At 39.9% G+C, this 19,200-nt stretch overlaps 1 protein-coding gene across 11 annotated transcripts in view; it reads right to left on the reverse strand.

The window, feature by feature from the left end:
- Positions 1 to 1,106: 1,106 nt before the first annotated feature.
- Positions 1,107 to 19,200, reverse strand: part of LOC149308930 (glutamate receptor 3-like) — a 201,266-nt gene continuing 183,172 nt past the window's right edge. For 4 of the 11 annotated variants that reach the window (XM_089536721.1, XM_089536719.1, XM_089536714.1 and 1 more), the window contains 3 exons: positions 10,972 to 11,086; positions 7,773 to 8,037; positions 1,107 to 3,805 (listed from right to left, as the gene is read on the reverse strand). In XM_089536721.1, the coding sequence (XP_089392847.1) occupies positions 7,792 to 8,037; positions 10,972 to 11,086 (361 nt within the window). In that variant the 3' untranslated portion in view covers positions 1,107 to 3,805; positions 7,773 to 7,791. Of the gene's footprint in view, positions 3,806 to 7,772; positions 8,038 to 10,971; positions 11,087 to 19,200 lie in introns of those variants that run through there. The other 7 variants (XM_089536722.1, XM_089536720.1, XM_089536715.1 and 4 more) reach the window with 5 other exon arrangements.

Genomic DNA, 19,200 nt, shown 5'->3' on the forward strand with positions numbered 1-19,200 from the left:
AGAAGGGGAACACAACACAGGTGCATCAACTCAGTGAAGGAAACCACAGCCTTGAGTTTGCAAGATGGGAACAGGGCAGTTGATGATCTCTTGGAGGCTTCTAATTCATATAGGCAGCATAAGTCAACATTGACTGAAGGGCAAATAACAACAAACAGAAAGGTCCCTCATAAATGTGAGGCCCTAAAATGTTATTTATTTAGCTTGCATGCAAATCAAAAGCAGTTTGGAGAAGCAAAGACTGAGCTGTCAGTGCTGGTCAGCCAAGTTATTTGTTTCAGGACACTTGGTGGGGCAGGGCAACTTATTGTTGTCACAAGAGGTAGCAAATGGTGGGTCTGATTTAGAAAACTAAGAGGGGATACAGACAGGCAGAAAGGAGCGCCGAGGCACCGCCGCAGCAACAAAACGGTGTGGCCTCCAGGAGCCCTAAAAAGAACCCACTCCTGGTGGGTTCTTCTTAGAGTGCATGCATGGCGCCATTGGTGCCCTCGTATGCAATGATGACATCCATGCAGCACCATTCCGTTTGGAGGCTGCGCTGCACATACGTCATCATGGTGGTTCCTGTGTGGATAGGGGCGAGCCATGATGGTGCTGGGGGTGCGTGGTAGGGCTTGGGAGCATGCGGACGCTCCGCATTCCGGAGCCCTAAAATTGGCCCCATGATGGCGCTTTTGCACATCTGGATCAGGCCTAAATGGTCAGAGTTTTCTCGCAGCCTAAGGACCACAGAAGCGGCTTTCCTTCTACAACTATGGCTCCCAACCATAGCCTTACCTAGTGGCAACATGCATGGCCACAAGATGGCATTTTAAACTTCCCACAGCACCATTCAAGAACGGTCTGCTCCAAAAAGTATGGAGGTACCATTTCCTATGTCGCTTGTAACATGTTGCTTCCAAATTCTAAGGCGCATGTGACAAAGGTGTTTTTAAAATTCATTTTCTTACATACCTGAGGACTAGAAACAAGGGGGGAAAGGCATAGAAAATAACATTTCTTTTGAATGCTGAGGACTATCTTGCTTGCCTGGATAAAAGTTGCCAGGAATATCCGCGAAACGGGCGACTTATCCAAACATTTCCTTTAGTCCAAAGTTCAGAATCATGATTTTTTATTTTGTTTTCTTTACAATTTTATTTACAAAATGTATTAAAACTCTTTGTACAAGGCCTCATTAATATGAGGCTCAGGAATTGATGCCCACACATGCAGTTTACACTTTGACAGCCATTGAGTTTGCTTGGCAAGGTTTTTTTTTTCTGCTGTTCACTGAAGTGCAGTTTTTTAACAACCAATAAAGAAATAATCTTAAAAAGTTTGTTGGATTTTTTTTGAAAAGAAAAAAGGAGGAAAAATGGAATAAAAATATATTCTTAAATTGTTACTGCTATACTTCCATAGCCTGGAGTTAGGAGCAGGATTGTTTTTTCCCAAAGCAATTGACATTTTTTTTTAAATTAACATGCACATTTTAAAAAATAACCCATTTTACCAAACCCTTCACTGGCATGAAGCCTTCACTCTGAAAAATTATTTTTCATTTGATAAACATACATTTCTTTTTATACAGTTTCTAAGAAAATGTTTCTCCCCCCCCCTTTTTTTTTTTTAACTTAAATACAACATATTTTGCACAGCTTCACATTTCCTTCTGCTGAAATATTGTAGCATTCAGAAATTTAAAATCACAGTTTCAGGAAAAAGAACGTTTCTTTTTGCTTGACGTCTCTGTAAAAACATGAGCAGCAACTTGTTCTACAGGATATTTTTTCTTTTTTTATGTTACATTTTGTGAAAATGTAGTATGTCTGTAATTCTTTCCTTTTTATTCCTATTCTATATTCCTTGATTTAATGAACTATCAAATATATCATCAGTGACCTTTATATGTTTAGTTTTAATGAGCTATCAAATATATTGTCAATGACCTCTTTCAAACATTTTCTTCTTTTTTTAATTTTAAAGAAAAAAAATATATTATTATCTTTTCCCCCCAAATTTTGTTTTAATATCCAGTATGTTATTTAAGAAATGAAACCTTGCTGAACTACCAAATTGCACATATTGTCATATTAGAGGTAATTAGTATGCAGATGATTCCTTTATTTTGTATTTTTTAAGCTATTTGATAAATGATGATGGAATTTTTTTTAAATATTAAAAATATGCAGCTATGGATGTAGGAAGCTACCTTATAGATTCAGACCATTGGTCCAACTAGCTTATCTTATCTCGCTCTGACTGGCAGCTGCTCTCTCAGATTCCAGGCTCCGAAATCTTTCCCCGTCTGAGATCTATTTAACTAAGAAATGCCAACAATTCCAGTTGGGGATTTCCTCCAATAAATACTCTGATTCCTTCAACTGAAGTAGATTTCCAGTAGAGAAACACATCCTACATCTGAAAAGCTGTAAGGCAGTAACAACAGGCGAATTTTGGAATGCGTTATATTCTTTATGAAACTAAAGATGATCCCTAAGTATCCTTATTTTATTTTTTATTTGTTTTGATAAGTAGTTATGAAATGATGATCAACAGCAGCTGAGAGAATACAAGAACTACCAGCAAGAGTAATGCTAGAGCGGACTGACTTGGTCGCATTTGAGGTACCGTCCTGTTTTTACTTTTACAAAGCCAGGCTGCAAGCCACAAAGCTTCGTCAGAGCACAGTGCTAGATTATTATTTTTTCTTTTTCGACTTACAGAAAAGAGGAAAAGGAAAGGAGAAATTTCGAAGAGGTGGGGATTCTGATACAGTTTGACGGAGAGGGATGCTTTACAGTATCTGATGCTTTCCCTCCCAATTCTCTTGCTTTTAGCATTCGATATTCAATGCTGATCTCTTAAAAAACATATTACGAGCGCACATCCCTAGATATATGGCAGGGAACCCAACAGAGAATGTTTGTTCTGCTCAATTAAATATCTTATGGTAGGCATTTCTTTTTGCAAAAACAACATACTTGCAGATGATAGAGGAAAATGGGTATAAATCCTGGCCTGCCTTGTGTGCTATTCTCTGTGCAGGCTCTTCTTCATTAGATGCACCATGTCCTTCCCTGACAGCTTAATGCATGATCTTCTGACATGTAGTATTTTATTTTAATCTGTAGACACATATCCCTCCCTCCCTCTCTTCTTTTTTGTATGTTACATTCAGCTGTTGGAGTTGATATATGCGTTTTCTTAAAATGTGAGGCAGGAGCTAGAGTAGCAAAGGAGACTCCTCACCGCTAGGAAGGGACGAAGGAAACCAAGTCACAGGATTGTAAAACACAGAATTAGGCAACAAGCTGTTCTAGAAATAGAAGCTGTAGTATTCTGAGGCATAATATCAAGAACAGCTGACTGTTTTACCAATGGGGGAAAGGGGCACTTGGAAACCATTTGTTTCTGTTTCAAAAGAATTGTGTCCATATACTGTGCAGTGGTATCAAATAATGGCTTCTGTTGACGTTTTTGTTAAAATTATCTTTACAAGAGTACTTCTCTCTTTTCTCTCTGTGTGTATTAGAATACTGTCTTGTTATCAGTCCCACTTTCTCGTCATCGTTGTTTTGTTTTCAAGCAAAGCAAGAATATTTTTGATGGTTTGCATTGTTTTTGAGTCTTAAGAATCTCCCATAAGGCACTGAAGGAAACAAAAAATCCTATGAAAAGTTCATTGCACCATCGTCATCTTGAATGTGTCAGGTCCGACACCCAGGAGGGAGTAGAATTGGCTCAGGTGGTCAGGATCGCTGAAGTAGCTGGGATCTTGGTTGTTCCTCCCTTTGCATGCCATTGTTAAGTGCGGGATCTGTAATGAGATTGCAGACATCTCAGGTGTGTCCCATGAGAAAGACATAGAGAAGAACGAGGGAGGACAAAAGACAGAACTGAGCTGGAGAAGACTAACCATCTATAATGAACACTTAGGGCACCACACAGTCTTAATAGATCTGAGGTGGGCAACGACTGGTATTTTGGGGAGCCAAATTTGCCACTCTGAGAGTGCTCCACAAGGGCTATGAAGCTAGCCAGGCTCTATTTTTCTTATCCTTTTCTTGGGTATAACATACATAACAGGTTGCAGACTGGGGTGAAAATGGTCAGAGCAGGTCTAGCTATGAGCCCTGTGGGCTGGATGCCAAAGTCCCCTTCCTCTGGAAGAAATCTTATGGCTTGAACTTCACTAAACAATTTTTTCTCCCTTACTCTATGAGATGTATGTTAAGCATTCCAGTGAAAATATGCACCCTGATTTTTTTTTTTAAAGAACACATTGATTGGCATCCTATAAGGTGCAGGCAAAATACATGTGGGCAGAGTGTGACTGTGTGTTTCTTTGTCCTTCCTGTTCCTTGAAGACAGCCTAAGAGCACCCAAAAAGTTTAGCCATGGTTATTCATGGCTGGAGAGGAGAGGGAGAGAGGATGCATCTAGTCAGTAACCAGGTGTTACTCTGCAGGTCAGAGAAAAGAGCATTGTCTTCCCAGACCTACTGGCAATCTGGGCAGGACAATGCCAGTTCTCTTCTCATACCTGCACATGCATTTAGGATATCCACAGGCTAGATTAGGGGATTTAAAAAGACCAGATTGTCATTACATTGCCACTGGAGAAAACACCTTCCAAAGGGGGAATGAAAATTTTGGATCCAGACGGACACTTTATATTCCCATGAATCAACTTACCTTTCTTTGTTCCTCCCCCCTTTCCTTCCCCCTTTTTAATGGGTGCCTGCAGCAGCCCTTTCCCTGCAGAAATATCCCTGTCCTCAACTGCACAAGGATGGCCAAGATATAACACCAAACAGAGCCAGGAAGCAACTTCTAATTAGTTACTTTGCTTACTCTGCCACTACTTCTAAAAAAATTGACCTAAAAACCCTGGTTCGACTTATCCATGGGTCAATGTAAGAACTGTACTTTTATCAAAAAAGGAACCTTTCTTTGAGTAGAATGGCAAAAGGCAAGAGCTTAGTCCGTTCTGGGAGAACCTAAAAGAAGCACCAAACCCCTCTGTTCTCTCCGCTGCTGGGTGGGAAAAATGGCAGCGTCTATTTGGGTCTTCCCCTCAAAGGAGCATCAAGAGGAAACGGGCTTTGAAGGATTTACACAAGACATTTGTATATGTCAACTTTTCTGGATTAAAATCAGGCAAAATTATCACATTAAAGTTAAAGGCTATAATCACTGCTAACATAGTTGCCATTTTCTTTGCTTTGCCTTCACATTCCTTTCAACATATGTGCATTTTCTTAGCCCTGCATGCAGCTGGTTGCCTCCCCCAGACATCACACAGCCACCACTTACTGTAGTTTCCTCTTCATCCAACTAGCCTTTAGGGCAGTCACAAACAGTTATGCCTTCTGGAATTTTGCAAGTTCTTTGGCATTATTTTCCTTTGATTTGTCCTTTGCATCCTTTGTTATATGTCCCTAATTTCTTTCCTTTGACTTATCCACAGGTCATATCAAAATTCATAATTTTGGCCCCAAACCCTGCTCTTGACCTATACATATGGTTGGCTCATACAGCACTTTGGTTAGGTTGCTGCTGAGGTGGTTGCCTCGCCTTGCATAATGGTGAGGCTGGGCTCCTCCCTTGGGTTGAAGCAATGGTGCAGTGGTAAATGTTGAAGTGCAGGCCCTCACCAGGACCATGTCTGTATCATCAAACCTGCAGGGAGTCTAAAGGACACATGGGTTGTGGGTCTAAAACAATTTTAAATTACTTCCATCTCTATCTAGGAGCAGATATTTTGTAAAGTTGATAGGTCTTACCAACTCAAGATCAATCCTCTCCCCAACCTTATTGTTCCTAGAAAAATCCACTCCCCTTATAGCTACTGTGGGAATTGCAGCTAAACCCAGAGGACATAGGGGAGTCCAAAGGGAATGGGATGTAATGCCACAGTCCCAGCTCATTAAAAAATCCCAGGGCTTTGACCCTGTGAGTCCTTTTCCAATATAGCACTACAAGAATGAGAATGGCCATGCCTAAGTCTATGGCTTGTGAATTGACATAACTGACACCAAATCTGCACCAATCTCTGTTTCTCAGGGCATGAAGAGCCCTCAGAAAGTATGCTCTGTGCACTTTGCATCATACACAAAAACCGAGAGAATGGACAATCTCTGGAGTTTATCAGACAAGGGGAATTGGAAGTATAATCCGATGGCAATCTGAACACAATCATGAGGTTTAACGTTATTGCGTGATAACCCACTGCACACAAATTCGGGCAATGGGAAGTCAGTCCAAACTCAATCATGTGATTTCATGTTATTGCGTGATAGACTGCCACATGCAAATTTGGGCAATGGCATGCTATTTTCGGGCAATGGGAAGCCAGTTCGAATGCAATGCGTATTCACGTAATTGTGCGAAACTAGCAACTTTAAGTGAATGCGTTCTGGCCCCACTTTCTTTTCATTCGAATTTAAGAGAAATTCCTCCTGTTTGACAAACCCTTCTGTGTATAATCGATGTCTTGTGCATTAGGCACAGAGTTGCAGCAACATGAACAATCCAAAATGATTATTAATTGGGTAGCATGTGGATAGGGAAGAGGTTGCAAGGTGAAAAACGAGGGATCTATCCACCAGACATTCAATTACAAATGAACAATTTGCATTTATTTGCAAACAGCTCCCCCCTCCCAACTACTACACTTTCTGATGCTGAATTAAACCACTTTCCTCTGAGCCCATCATTCTCACTTAATGGCATCTATATAACAGCTATGACCTTTCATATCCAGTTGGGGCACCAGCATTAAGTATGATTTGCTTGTTAGAAAGCAATGCATTAAATTTGCTTCCCTTTATTATAAACATCTTTGTCTCTCTATCCATCCACCCACTCATCCATCCCTCCATCCCCCCACTTATAGACCAACACATATTGCATTTAGCTTTCTTGTTTATATAAATCGTCTTGTATTGTAGACATTTCTCTCCACACATCCCCCTTCTTTGGCAGTGTGGGAAACACCTCTGAAAAGCACTTACCTGAGTTCATCTCAGTTCCTTTTCATAAATAAAAGGGGGAAAGTACATACAAAAGGCAGGGAAGAATTGTCAATGATGTCCATTTCTATGTGTAAGACTGGCATACCCAATGTCCTGGGCAAAACCTGTAATGATCAAGACTGAAGGTGTCAGGATGCACCCACTAAGACATAAAACTAGGTGGCAGCCTTAGGAGACAGGTTTTAAGGCCCTATTAAAGGATAACAAATGCAAGTTATTAAACTAATTATTGCGATTTTTAATTGCACCTATCATTTAAAAAATCTTATATTGTGTTAACAATGCCCCTTTCTGCAAAAAGCAATGAATTAGGGCATTTATAAAAGGAATATTTGGTGTGTTAAATTGATTGTTGCAGTGCAAACAAATCTGACAGTGAGCTTTGCCACAGCAATGAATAGATTGGGTTCCATCTGGTATATACCAATGTGTGTTGCTTTATCCACTATATGCCTCAGGTGGCGGAAACTCTTGGCCAGCACTAGTAGTTGTAATTTAAGTTGTTCTAGTAGCATGAAGAAAGTGTTGTATAGCAACTGGTTTAAGAATCATCCAGCAAAAGTCTGATTTTTTCTTATTGTTGTTGAAAAATGGTGTTGCTAGAACTCATGTCAAAAAGACATCAGCTATGTTGTGTCCCACTTCTGATGTGTACAATCCTGAGATGTTATTCCATGCTGGGGAACACAACACCAAAACACACCACCACAGGGACACACCAAAAACATAAACCAGTTGATTTGCTTACTAGACCTTCAGCCGTACCACTAGATCTTAACACTTTCTGTTCCGTACACGTTGTAGCCTTCTCTGTACGTGGCGTAATTCTGGGTATTGGGTGGAGGAGCAGGCTTAAAGTTTTGTGTGTTCTTTGTGAGTTTCATTCGTTTGGACTCAGCTCGAGACTTGTAACAAAACTCTATCAAGGCCACCGTCATGGCTAGGCCAAGACCGCCGACAAGGATATAGAAAACCCCCGCAACATTGCTCAGGCTTAGGGCGCTCGTCTTGTCCTAAGAGAAACGAACCAGTTGGTTAGTTTTGCAATGGAGAGGAAACACAGACAGATGGACAATTATGTTACGTTGCAAAGACCGAGAGGTGCCCATTTTGGAAGCCCTCAGTGTGAACTTAACTTGCTCTTGCTACTTTTGCAGCTTAGATCTCTTTGCACCCAAATCTTTACATCAATTTCAGAGGCCCCAGGTAAATCAAAACCACTCTTGCCAGATTCATCTCACAAATCATGTCCCATGACAGAAAAAGACTTAAGGCAGGAACACCCAGAAAAAGAATGTTTTATCTCCCCCTGCTTGGTGCAAATGAGGCCTGGTTACAAAAGGAGTGCTCCCTAGTCCAGTGGTATTCACTATATAGCTGACTACAGACACCTACATGGTGAATATCATTGCATTCATCTAACCCTTTTGTTGAATTGTTCAGGCTTTTTTCCACTGGAGTGGGGCTGAACAAAGCAGGGTGGATTTACTGAAGGCCACTTTTCAAATGTATTACAATGATAATTATAATTATAAAGCCTTAGTTATCGTAGGCACTAAAGAATGTAGACAGAAATAATCTGAATTTTGCTCATCTTTTTCCTAATGTCTTCATAGCAATACTGATGTTTGATGAAGTTGGTCAGTTACTTTCAGGCTGAGCTGAATAAATAAACCTAATCTCTTGTGGAAGTTCTAGAGTGGCGAACAAACCAACCAACAAACCAACAATAAAAAAACCTATCTTAAAAATACATTGATCTACACTGTCTACTCTAAGGTGTACCATCACTGGGAGAAGATGTTTGGTCGGAATAAAATAATAATAATATATATTTTTTCTGTCTGAGATACCATCATAACCATTTTGCTGCTGAATTGGATTACCTGCTACATGGTTTCTCAATTGTTTGAATCCTTATGGTTTGAGCTGTGACACAAAGAAAATCAGAAGGCTTGTCAACATGAGAAAGTTGTGCAGGTATCAGTGGACAAGAATTCAAACCAAGTGAGTCAAACTGGTTCAGGTCCCAATGTGGACAGACTGCTTTACAGCTTCAGACACTAGGGTTTTCTCTCTTCTGAGCCAAAGGCTCTGTTAGCATCAAATGAATAAGACCCCAACAACTAACACATGTTGCTGGATGAACCCCACTGAAGCAGATGAGTCTCCAAGGATCCATCAGTTGCAAAACCCAATGCATCCAAGGAGAAACGAAGGCAAAAATAAGAAACAGTTCTGAGAAAGAAAGAAAAACAAATGCAGTCTCCACACACAAGACTTGCCCCAGTTTCACACCCAATATATTTTACAACCAGCACAGCTCTCTTATGTAGGCAAGGCCTGAGTAGTTGATGTCAATCTGGATTCCAGACCAATCTGTGGCAGAAATTTGAAATTGAATCTTTAAAAAGTTGCAGGTTGAGCCTCAGCTTATCGAAAATCTTGGAACTCACTGCAAAGTAGCTATCCAATTTGGAAATCAACAAAACAAAAACAAGAATAAACCAAATTGACAACATGCCTCCCATTAGATTGGTTCCAGTCAGGGGAAAGCAAAGGCATTTTAAGAGTCTGGGCTTGGCTGCCTTCATACATTCTGGTTTGTTTTTTAAGTTTTGAGTTACAAAGAGGCTGATCCTGCAATGGTGCATTTAAACATCCATCGGCCCAAAGTTCTTTATAAGAGGAAATATCCATTCCTAGTCCTGCTGGAATCAATATGTTTCTATTGACTTCAGAAGGACAAGGAGATGGAGGCTTCTAAAAAAATAAAAATCTGATCATTCTTATTATGGTCATTATCACTCTATTTTTTCCCCAAAGGCACAAACAGAAGGTGGATCTTCAGTTCCCATTCATTTGTAATGGGAGCTGGAGACCAAGTTGTGCTTTGTACCTTAGAAAAGCATCCAAAAACATATTGAATACTGATTGTATTTTTTTTTAGGGGGAAGGAATTGCTCCTTTATATACATCTCCATGTTTCATCACAGCAGGTAAGCAGAATGTTTTCTCCCAAATCAAGAAAAGTGTGCATGGATGAAAACCTCCCTCATGATCACTTCCAAATATGAAATGCCCACTTCAAATGCATGGATGTTTCACATGAGAAGTCACCATGAGGATGACTTCGCACCCACCACCCTGGCAACATAATTTGTGTGTGTAGCTTGTGACAATAAGCTGAAAGCCATACCATAAAAAAGAAAATCAAAGTATGCAATTGCAAAGTCTCTGGTATGGAATGTAATAATACAGTAGCAAAATGGTTTGATGAATAATCATAAAAGAAAAACTGAATGGCCAAAATTTATGGAATGAACCAGCAATAAAGTAGTGTGCTATATAAAATAAAAATAAAAAACCCTCAAAACTATCTTTGGGAAAAAAAAAGATGTGTCATGCTTATTAATGTGATGTCCTCTCAAAAATATCCATCCTTAATATTTGTGTCTATCTGAAAGAAAAAGAAAAACCACCATGTCTACAGAAAGGAGTAATACAATTTACGAACTTCACAAACTGTTTAGATAATAAAGATGTCTTAGAAGCTAAAATCATACAAAGTGGAACTTCTCTATGAATATGTGTATATGTTTTAATATAAATAGATTTAAAACGGAGAAACCACTTTGAGATTATTTTTATCATCGTTTGATAAATGTTGAGGAAAAAATATTGGAGTAGGTAAAAAAAGTACTTACAACGATCGCCTTTGATACTGCAAAAGAGAAAGGCGGTCACTTTTTTGAGTTTTTAATGGATTTCTCCTTTCTTATAAAAAAAATCGGAAAAATCTCCCCTTTCTGTATTTTTAACTTTTTGTTTCTTGAACCTTCAGAATGCAAATACTTAACTTTGGAAAGTCATTCTGGTATAAATAAAACAGTGGGTCAAAAAAAATGTGATTGCTAATCAGTACAAAAAGACCTTCAGCGACTGACCTTACTTCCGGAGTCCTTGGCTCCACATTCACCCTTATCGTACCACCATTTGTTTTTCAGCTTGTCTAAGATGCCTTGTTCACTGAGTTTCAATACTGCAAGGTTTACAGGAGTTCTTCACGTGGGAAATAACATAAATAACATTATATTATGTTATTTTATGTTATTCAAGCTTTAAACTACTTTAAAACTATACAAAGCGATAAAGCAGGGTTCCTGGCCACAAACGTAAAAAAATTATCTCATACTGCAGGCATACTGGATCAAAACCCCTTAGAAAGTTAAAATTCTAGAGCATCACTAGATCACCAGGTCCTGCCCGTATCGCTTTGAGTAATCGGCACACACTGTTACATAAACTCCATGGAAACAAGGTTTGCTCAATTTCCCCCACTTTTGAGTGGGTTCCTTTTGTTAGTAATGTTAGTTAGGCTCTCAGTAGCTTTGCAATGGATTTTGAAGGGGGAAAAAAGTTTGCACTCAAAGGCTCACTTATTGAACTAACAGAAAGAATTAATACCCTTCCATTCCAGGCAGTGCAGTTAAATCATTTTTTTGTGTTCCTCTTCCATCAATGTCCCTACCCTTTATATTTTGCTGAGAATAGGATTTGGTTATGAAGACTAATCTGGTCCCAGAATACAGCCGTGTTGAAAAGATATAAAACCCACAGTTTTCTACACTTTTGCACCAAGAAACTTTCCATAGCCCTTTCAGATTTCTGTGATCAACAAAATCAGCCTTCCCGTTCAAAGGTTTTTGCTATTACAGTTCCTATGGATGGGAATAAGCAGAGTGGACCCCTGGAAAACACTGGCTGCCAATGACATTGGCCACAATGGTAATATCAACTGGTAGTTTCTTACTCTAGAAATCCCATTTGTTCCAGTCCATTCCCCCAATTCCAGGCCTCCCATTACCCTACTAAACCCAAAACGGCAACCTCCCCAGCCTAGTCTCTCAATTATTTTCATATTAAATATTTTAAAGTCACAGTCATGTTAACCTTCCATTATATTATCCATTATAATAAAATAATTAGAAAGTAAAAAAGAGCAGGAGAGACACTGAAATGGCTTCGTAGATCTGAAGTTGTGTGTAGGATACTGTTCCAGTTCTCACATTTCTAGCCTACATGTTGTTTTCCCACAGTCTCAACCAGAGATTGAAATGTAGTTACTTTTTTGGGAATACCAACCTCAGAATTGCTCAGCCAGTAAGGTCACTGACTGTGGTGGATGGGATATTCTGGGAGATGTAATCCAAAAAAGGATGCCAATAACATTTGAACAGCGAAGTACAATAACATTGAAAATCTCAAACCAGCGATATCTTTATTGCAAGCTTTTGAGGTTCCACTGGCTTTCTTCAGCAGGCAAAGGTATTAAAAATCAGACAGAAGAAAGGAAAAATGACAGTGCTGGAGTCATAGGCCTACATTTTGCTAAAGAGTTGTAAAGTCCAGGAAATAAAATTTAAACTCCATTAGCAACACATTTAAGCTCCATTAGTTGTGTTGCTAATGGTGTTTACATTCTAGACCTTACAGGTCTTTGTCTCCCAGAGCCTGGCTGGCCAAGGAGGAGGAATGCCTCTGCATACATGGATATTCTTTTATACCATCATAACCTGAGAACAACTATAACATCTTGACAAAATGTAGCCCTATGATTCCAACATCATCATTTTGCTTTCTTTCCTGTTTGATTTATACCACCTTTAGCTGATGAAGAAGCCAGTGGAGCTTCAAAAGCTTGCATAATGTATTATGTGCTTTTTGGTTGATCCAATAAAGATATCACTGTTTTGTAGATTTTGGATGTTATTGTACAGTCGGCCCTTCTTATACACGGATTTTTTTATACACGGATTCAAGCATACATGGTTTGAAAATGTTCCAAAAAAGTATAAATTTACTTTGATGTTCCATTTTTTATTAGGGACACCATTTTGCTATGTCATTATACTTAATGGGACTTGAGCATACACGGATTTTGTTATACACGGGGGATCTTGGAACCAAACCCCGGCGTATAACAAGGGTCCACTGTACTTTGCTGTCTGATCAACATGGTTACCCCTGGATATGTTACTGGAACAGTAAAGGCTGTTCCCTACAAGATATTACTAAAATAGGAAATCATGAGGAAGTAACTAGTAACAGATGAATTAGGCCACATGTACCAGTCCCCAGAATTTGAAGACCTTGTGCTCATGCATATCATGATACACACCACAGTCCTAATGCATATGAGCTACATTATGAGACATGTTCTCCATTATTTCAAAATCAATGAACTTAGTAAACTGCCATATCATGCCCCTTGGATATCACTGACACTGATAACTATTTTTCCCCACAAACAAAAGCAAAATGGACCACAAGGCTGTCAATAGCCACTAGTCATGATGACAATAAATTATATCCAATATCAATGACAATATAAGACTGAGGAAAATAAGGGGAACCATGCTGGATCAGGCAATAGGCCTAGCATTCTGTTCATACAGTAGCCAGTCAGATGCTTATGGATCAGCCTTTGGTCTGATCCAGCACAGATCTTCCTCTACCTTTCCACATTATATTCTTAGATCCAGATATTCCTTAACTGCTGCCATGAGTGAAAGCCATGCTGCACACCGCTCACCATCCTTGTCTTTGTACGTGAGCACTTTACCAGTGGCAGCTGGTGGCTTATATGTCAGGGGTGTAATACATTTGCTCTGTTTTATTTATACTTCTTGTGTGCTTTCAAGTCATTTCCTACTTATGGGAACTCTTAGGCGACCCTTTCACAGGATTTTCTAGGGTTGAGTGTGTGACTTGCACAAGGTCACCGAGTAGATTTCCATGGTTGACCAGGGAATCTAACCGCAGAGTTAGATTCCCTGGTCAACCATGGAAACCTACTCAGTGACCTTTTGCGAGTCACACACTCAGCCCTAGAAAATCCTGTGAAAGGGTCCACTAAGAGTTCCCATAAGTAGGAAGTAATAGGCCAATGCTCAAACTGCTACACCATGCTGGATCTCATCTGTTCTATGCCTGACTTTAAAGGAACCATCTCAGGTGCTGAACCTATTTTGGGGTTCTTGGAGTGCTCCTTTAAAGTCAGGCATAAAGCACAGATCAGATTCATCACACCCCTATTATGGAAGACACTGGCAGCCAGTGATACATGGGCTACAGACAAGATTCAGCCTTTTCCTGAGTGAGAGATCCAGCGTGTGGCATGTTTGGTCAAGAGAGCTACATCCTGCAAGAGAGAATCCGCCAAAGGTAGGGTAAAACAAGGATAGTGCTGTAGCAGGGATACAGGCCAGAAAACAGGGATTGCCCCTGGGTAAGAATATCTGAATGCATACAGACAGTATTTCTATAGCCACTGCCAGCTCTGTGTATTTCACAGTTATAATCTTATCCTATCGATGCAATTTCTCAATAAGAACAGATTAATGACCACCCAATAACCCATTACCTTCTGTAACAAGGCTAGTTAGGGCAGAATTGCCCATTGTGGGCCTGTTGCTTTGATTCACTGCACACAGCAACACACTAACACATCATTGAATTAGCATTCCACAGCAGTGTCTCTAATCTAATTAACTATTAGTCTGGGGAATCTTATTCTCCTTCTGCTGTAGGTAGCTGCTGCATTGCAGTGATGTATCCCAGGAGAGACAGTGCCTTGACAAAGCAATTGCAAGTCTCCCTCAACCAACTTCGGATGGTATTTCAGAAACCGGCCATGTCTCCACTACTTTTAGTGCACCAAGGTAAAGGGCGCTGTATACAATATCTGATGGTAGAGATGAACAAAAATCCAATGCAAACAAGCAAAGAGAATAATTGCTCCAATTCTGATGTTTCCTCCTATGTGAGCAAGCTTACATGAGTCTTGGATTCAGACGCTCTTACTTCCTACTATTGTTCAAGAAGAAATTATAAGCAAGCCACAGTTTCATGTTATTTTCCAACTAAAGGAAATGTGGTTTGTTTTAATTCTGGTTAGTAAGCAAGCCAGGGTCTGAAATCATGTTTTGATTCCAAGTTTTTTCCCCACCATCTAGAGTTAAAGCTAGCACTTTGAAGGAACTGGTTAGAAATAACCAGACACTCTAAACTTACTTGTTTTTGCAGCAACCAAGGCATAAATTAGTTACATCATGTTTTCATGACTGCAACATAACAATATAGAGCTTGACTCTTTTTGTGGTATAACAGTAATTAGTTTTAGTTACCTTTGTAGTTCTAGCATGAGCATAGCCTCAGCACTTAGGTATGTTTTGCAAATGGTAGGATCTAATATTACAATTTCTAAAATATTTCTAAAAAGGAATTGTTTTAGTTACTTCTGAATAACAGGAAAATAAATATTTCTCTTCCACCAAATTGTCACTATAATTGTAACTAACTTTGACGGTGTCTCAGAACAATAACTTTTTGTTTTTAAAAGGTACCTTTTTGAGCTCCTTGAACTTGTGTGTGATTGAGAACTGTGCTTTGTTTAAAATAAGAAGCAAATGTTTCCTATTCACTAATCTGATCTGCAAATCAAGGGAGTAAAAGAGAGAGAAGTGTGCAAACTGGAAGAGGCCAGAGTCAATTTAGCCAAGAATTATATTTTCAGCAGTAGGCACCAGTGAGATGTTTCTATAAAGGTCACACACAGCTGTCCTCATGGTTTGGCCTCCAGCAACTGGCATTCAGAGGTAATCTGTTTAGTCATCTTGGCTCACAGTTGTTGATATCCTTTAACTCCTCCATAAATTGTCTCACCTTCCCCACTTGAAAGCCACTAAAACCAGTGACTGCTACCCGTGAATATTGCGTGGCTGGTTATACATCACCCAAAAAAAGGAGAAGTAAAGAGGATTTGGGGGTAAAAAAGAAATGTAAAAGAAAATACATGGAGATGCAAATTTAGAAATATTTATCATCTATCATCTATAAATAATGACTATATAATACATTTAAAAACGCATGCCCTAGATTCTATGTACAGATACAGATTCAGAAACGCCCACTGTACCACTGAGTTACAACTCCTCTACATGCCAGCTGTATAGCCTTGGGACTCTGAAGCCCCAATCTTCTTCATTCACATGCAGAGACCATGTTACCTGTGAGTTGTGACTTGGAATACCCATCATTCATGAACAAACATACTTGCTTAACAATGGCAATGGGACTGAACCCTTCATTGTACCAGAGGATAGCCTAATGGGGGTGGGTGGCAGCTCTGTTCTCTAAGACTAAGGGACATCTGAGGGATTAAGAGATGATATCCATTTAAATAAATGTCATATTGAGGCTACAACAAGCTTGTTTTCACCTGCTCCAGTGTATAGGACCCACAGCAAGGGATTCAAACTACAGGAAAAGAGATTCTACCTCAACTTTAGGAGGAACTTCCTGACAGTAAGAGCTGTTTGACAGTGGAACATACTCCCTCAGAAAGTGATGGCTGGATGGCCATCTGTCAGTGGTGCTTTGATTGTGATTTCCTGCATGGCAGGGGGTTGGACTGAATGACCCTTGTGGTCCCTTCCAGCTCTACAATTCTCTGATTCTATGATCTCCCTGTGTACCTGAAGGTGATTCCCATACTTGCCAGCCATACTTGCCAGCATCCGCCATCAGAGGTGGTTGCCCCCATCTTCCTGATGGCAGGCTGGCACTTTTAATCAGGAATGCCCACATATTCCACTTGGCAGGCATTCTGGGATTTACCATTATTTCAGAAAGGAACATCATCTGTGCAGGTTCTATTATTCCATGTTTACTAATCTGTTTCATCCCTAGCAGGGATAATCTGATGCCTTTCAATTAATTTTTAATTATTCCCCCCCTCTCTCTGAACTATGTGGCAGTCCATCCAACATGTTTGATAAATTCTGCAATATTCATTTTATAGGTTTGAAAATAATCCCTGCCATGACTGGCTATAATTTCACACTTCACATAGTTTGGCCTACTGTTAGGATCTGCTGACATTTCAACAAAAGTACACTGACTAAATAAAGAAAACAGATGCTCAGACAAATCAGAGTTTACACGATGCCTGTTAGTCCCAACTAGAATAGAGTCACTGAATTGATGGGATTAGGACGGACCCATGGGAGTCAGGTTCATTGTCTCAGGTTCGATCCCCAGGATCCACTGATGGAAGTGAAATAAATTCTACAACTACATCCAGACCAGCAATTCTTCTCTACAAATTCCACACACATTGTAGAGGGCACACATATCTTCAGATTTGCTTGTATTGCACTGTTCTACTTCGAGTGCTTTTCAAAATAGAGGGAAATTTGGGATTATTATTTCCTTTGGTCTCCTATGGAAACACTGAGTTGTTATAGTGCCAAATCATTTGAAAAGGTTCCTGTAAGTAGCCCACGCATTAAGGAGCAACTTGGAATGGGCTGTAATTTTCAACCTGCCTAGCAATGTTGGTGGTCTTGGGGAATTTTGGCCTTCAGCTAGGGCACTTTTAACAAACCCCCAACATTGTAATTTGCACAAATTTTGTGATTTGCAAATAATTGATGTGACTACGGTATTTGCACAATACTAATTACAGGGAAAGCCAGGTGGATGCTAATGTCTTCTAAAGAGGAAATAAAAGACTTTTGAGCGCACTTCTTGCTAATCCACATTCTATGCCATATGCTAATCAGATGCAACATAAATGTTATTTTAAAGGCCTAGCTTGGTGGGATGGTAAAATGGGGTGATTTAGATAGTTGTCTACTGAACCAAAACCAAAAGAATGTGTCATTAGCCTTCAAACCAAAATAAAACGTTATTTTACAAATGAATGCTAACCAATTGCTCTGGAAAGGAAACTGCAGACAAAAAAGACCCAGCAGTTAACATGTATCACAGCATTCCTTTTCTGTGGTGTTCAAACAGGACAGGAGTAAATTATTAGAGGATGTCATGGAAGGTTGAAGCTGGAAGGGATACCTTTAAGGGGTGGTTTCCACAAGAGAAAAGGAGGCTACTTTTGAACCAACTATTTGCCCATCTAGCACAGTATTATCTTGTGTGGTTGGCAAAACTGCAGGATCTCAGGCAGAGATCTTCCCCACTACCTGCTACCTGATCCTTTCAACTGGAGATGCTGGGGATTGATCACTGGGACCTTCTTGTTGCAAAACATGTCTTCTACCACTGAGCTAGTGAGAGAACTCCTAAATAAGAATTATAAATAAAGCGATTTACCCCTCCTGAATTGAAGCCAAATTTGGGCTGCTCTTTGGTTTTATCACATGGCTTTTGCCCCCAAACTGCCATCTGGGTACACCCAGCTCCAATATTGGTCCCTGAACTCACTTCCATGGCCATTTTTCAAAGTCAGGAGCTTGAATTGGCTTGAATTCGGGAGCTGTAAGTTGCTTTATTTTGTTGTGCGCTAAGCTCCATTAGTAAAGGCAATAATGTTAGGAAAGCTGGAGAGAAGTAGAAAGAAAGGAAGACTGCATGCTAGATAAGTGGATGTAACCTTAATAAAGAGGTTACGGGCATGGATCTACAAGAACTAAGTAGAGATAGAAGACAGATGGTCTTGGAGTCTCATCCACAGGGTTGGAATGAACTGAGATCGACTTGAAGGTGGTTAACAACAAAAACCAGTGGCCTCTACTTGCACTGATTGGCAGAAGCATTCCAGCACTACTTGGAGATGCCAGGGCATTGAACTGGGCATTTGCTCTTCCAGTGAACTCACTTGTCTACTGATGGGCCCTTGCTCATTGACCATGAAACCTCATCACACCGTAGAGAAGCCTGGTTTCCAGGATGCAGACTTCTTCTGGTGGCGTTGTTGTACCTTTCTGTTTCTACCTAGGCCTTACTGTTCCTCCAGTTTACTGTTCCCCATACCTGGCAAAAGGTGAGAGTGGATCAGGAGGAATAACCAGAAATACTGGTGTCGCTGCCTCCTCCATTTTCTCCTGAGCCAGCTCTATCCAGTAAGAAATCCAAATCTCTTTACTAAATAGTGAAAATCTAGCAGATAGGTTTTTGGAATACATTTCTCTCAGGAACCCAGATGTGCTTCAAGATAAGACTTTCCCCCCTTTCTACAACTGCCCCACCTCATTCATGGAATTTTTCAGGGGGTCCAGATGATGATTTCTTCCACCTATAACTCTTCTATTTTATCTTCGACCTTTTCTTTTCTTTCTGTACACATTTCATAAAGGAGGAGGAAACTACATACA

Source organism: Sceloporus occidentalis, unplaced genomic scaffold, assembly GCF_023333645.1.
Source record: "Sceloporus occidentalis isolate IW3139 unplaced genomic scaffold, rSceOcc1.0.p SCAF_8, whole genome shotgun sequence".
NCBI lineage: Eukaryota > Metazoa > Chordata > Lepidosauria > Squamata > Phrynosomatidae > Sceloporus > Sceloporus occidentalis.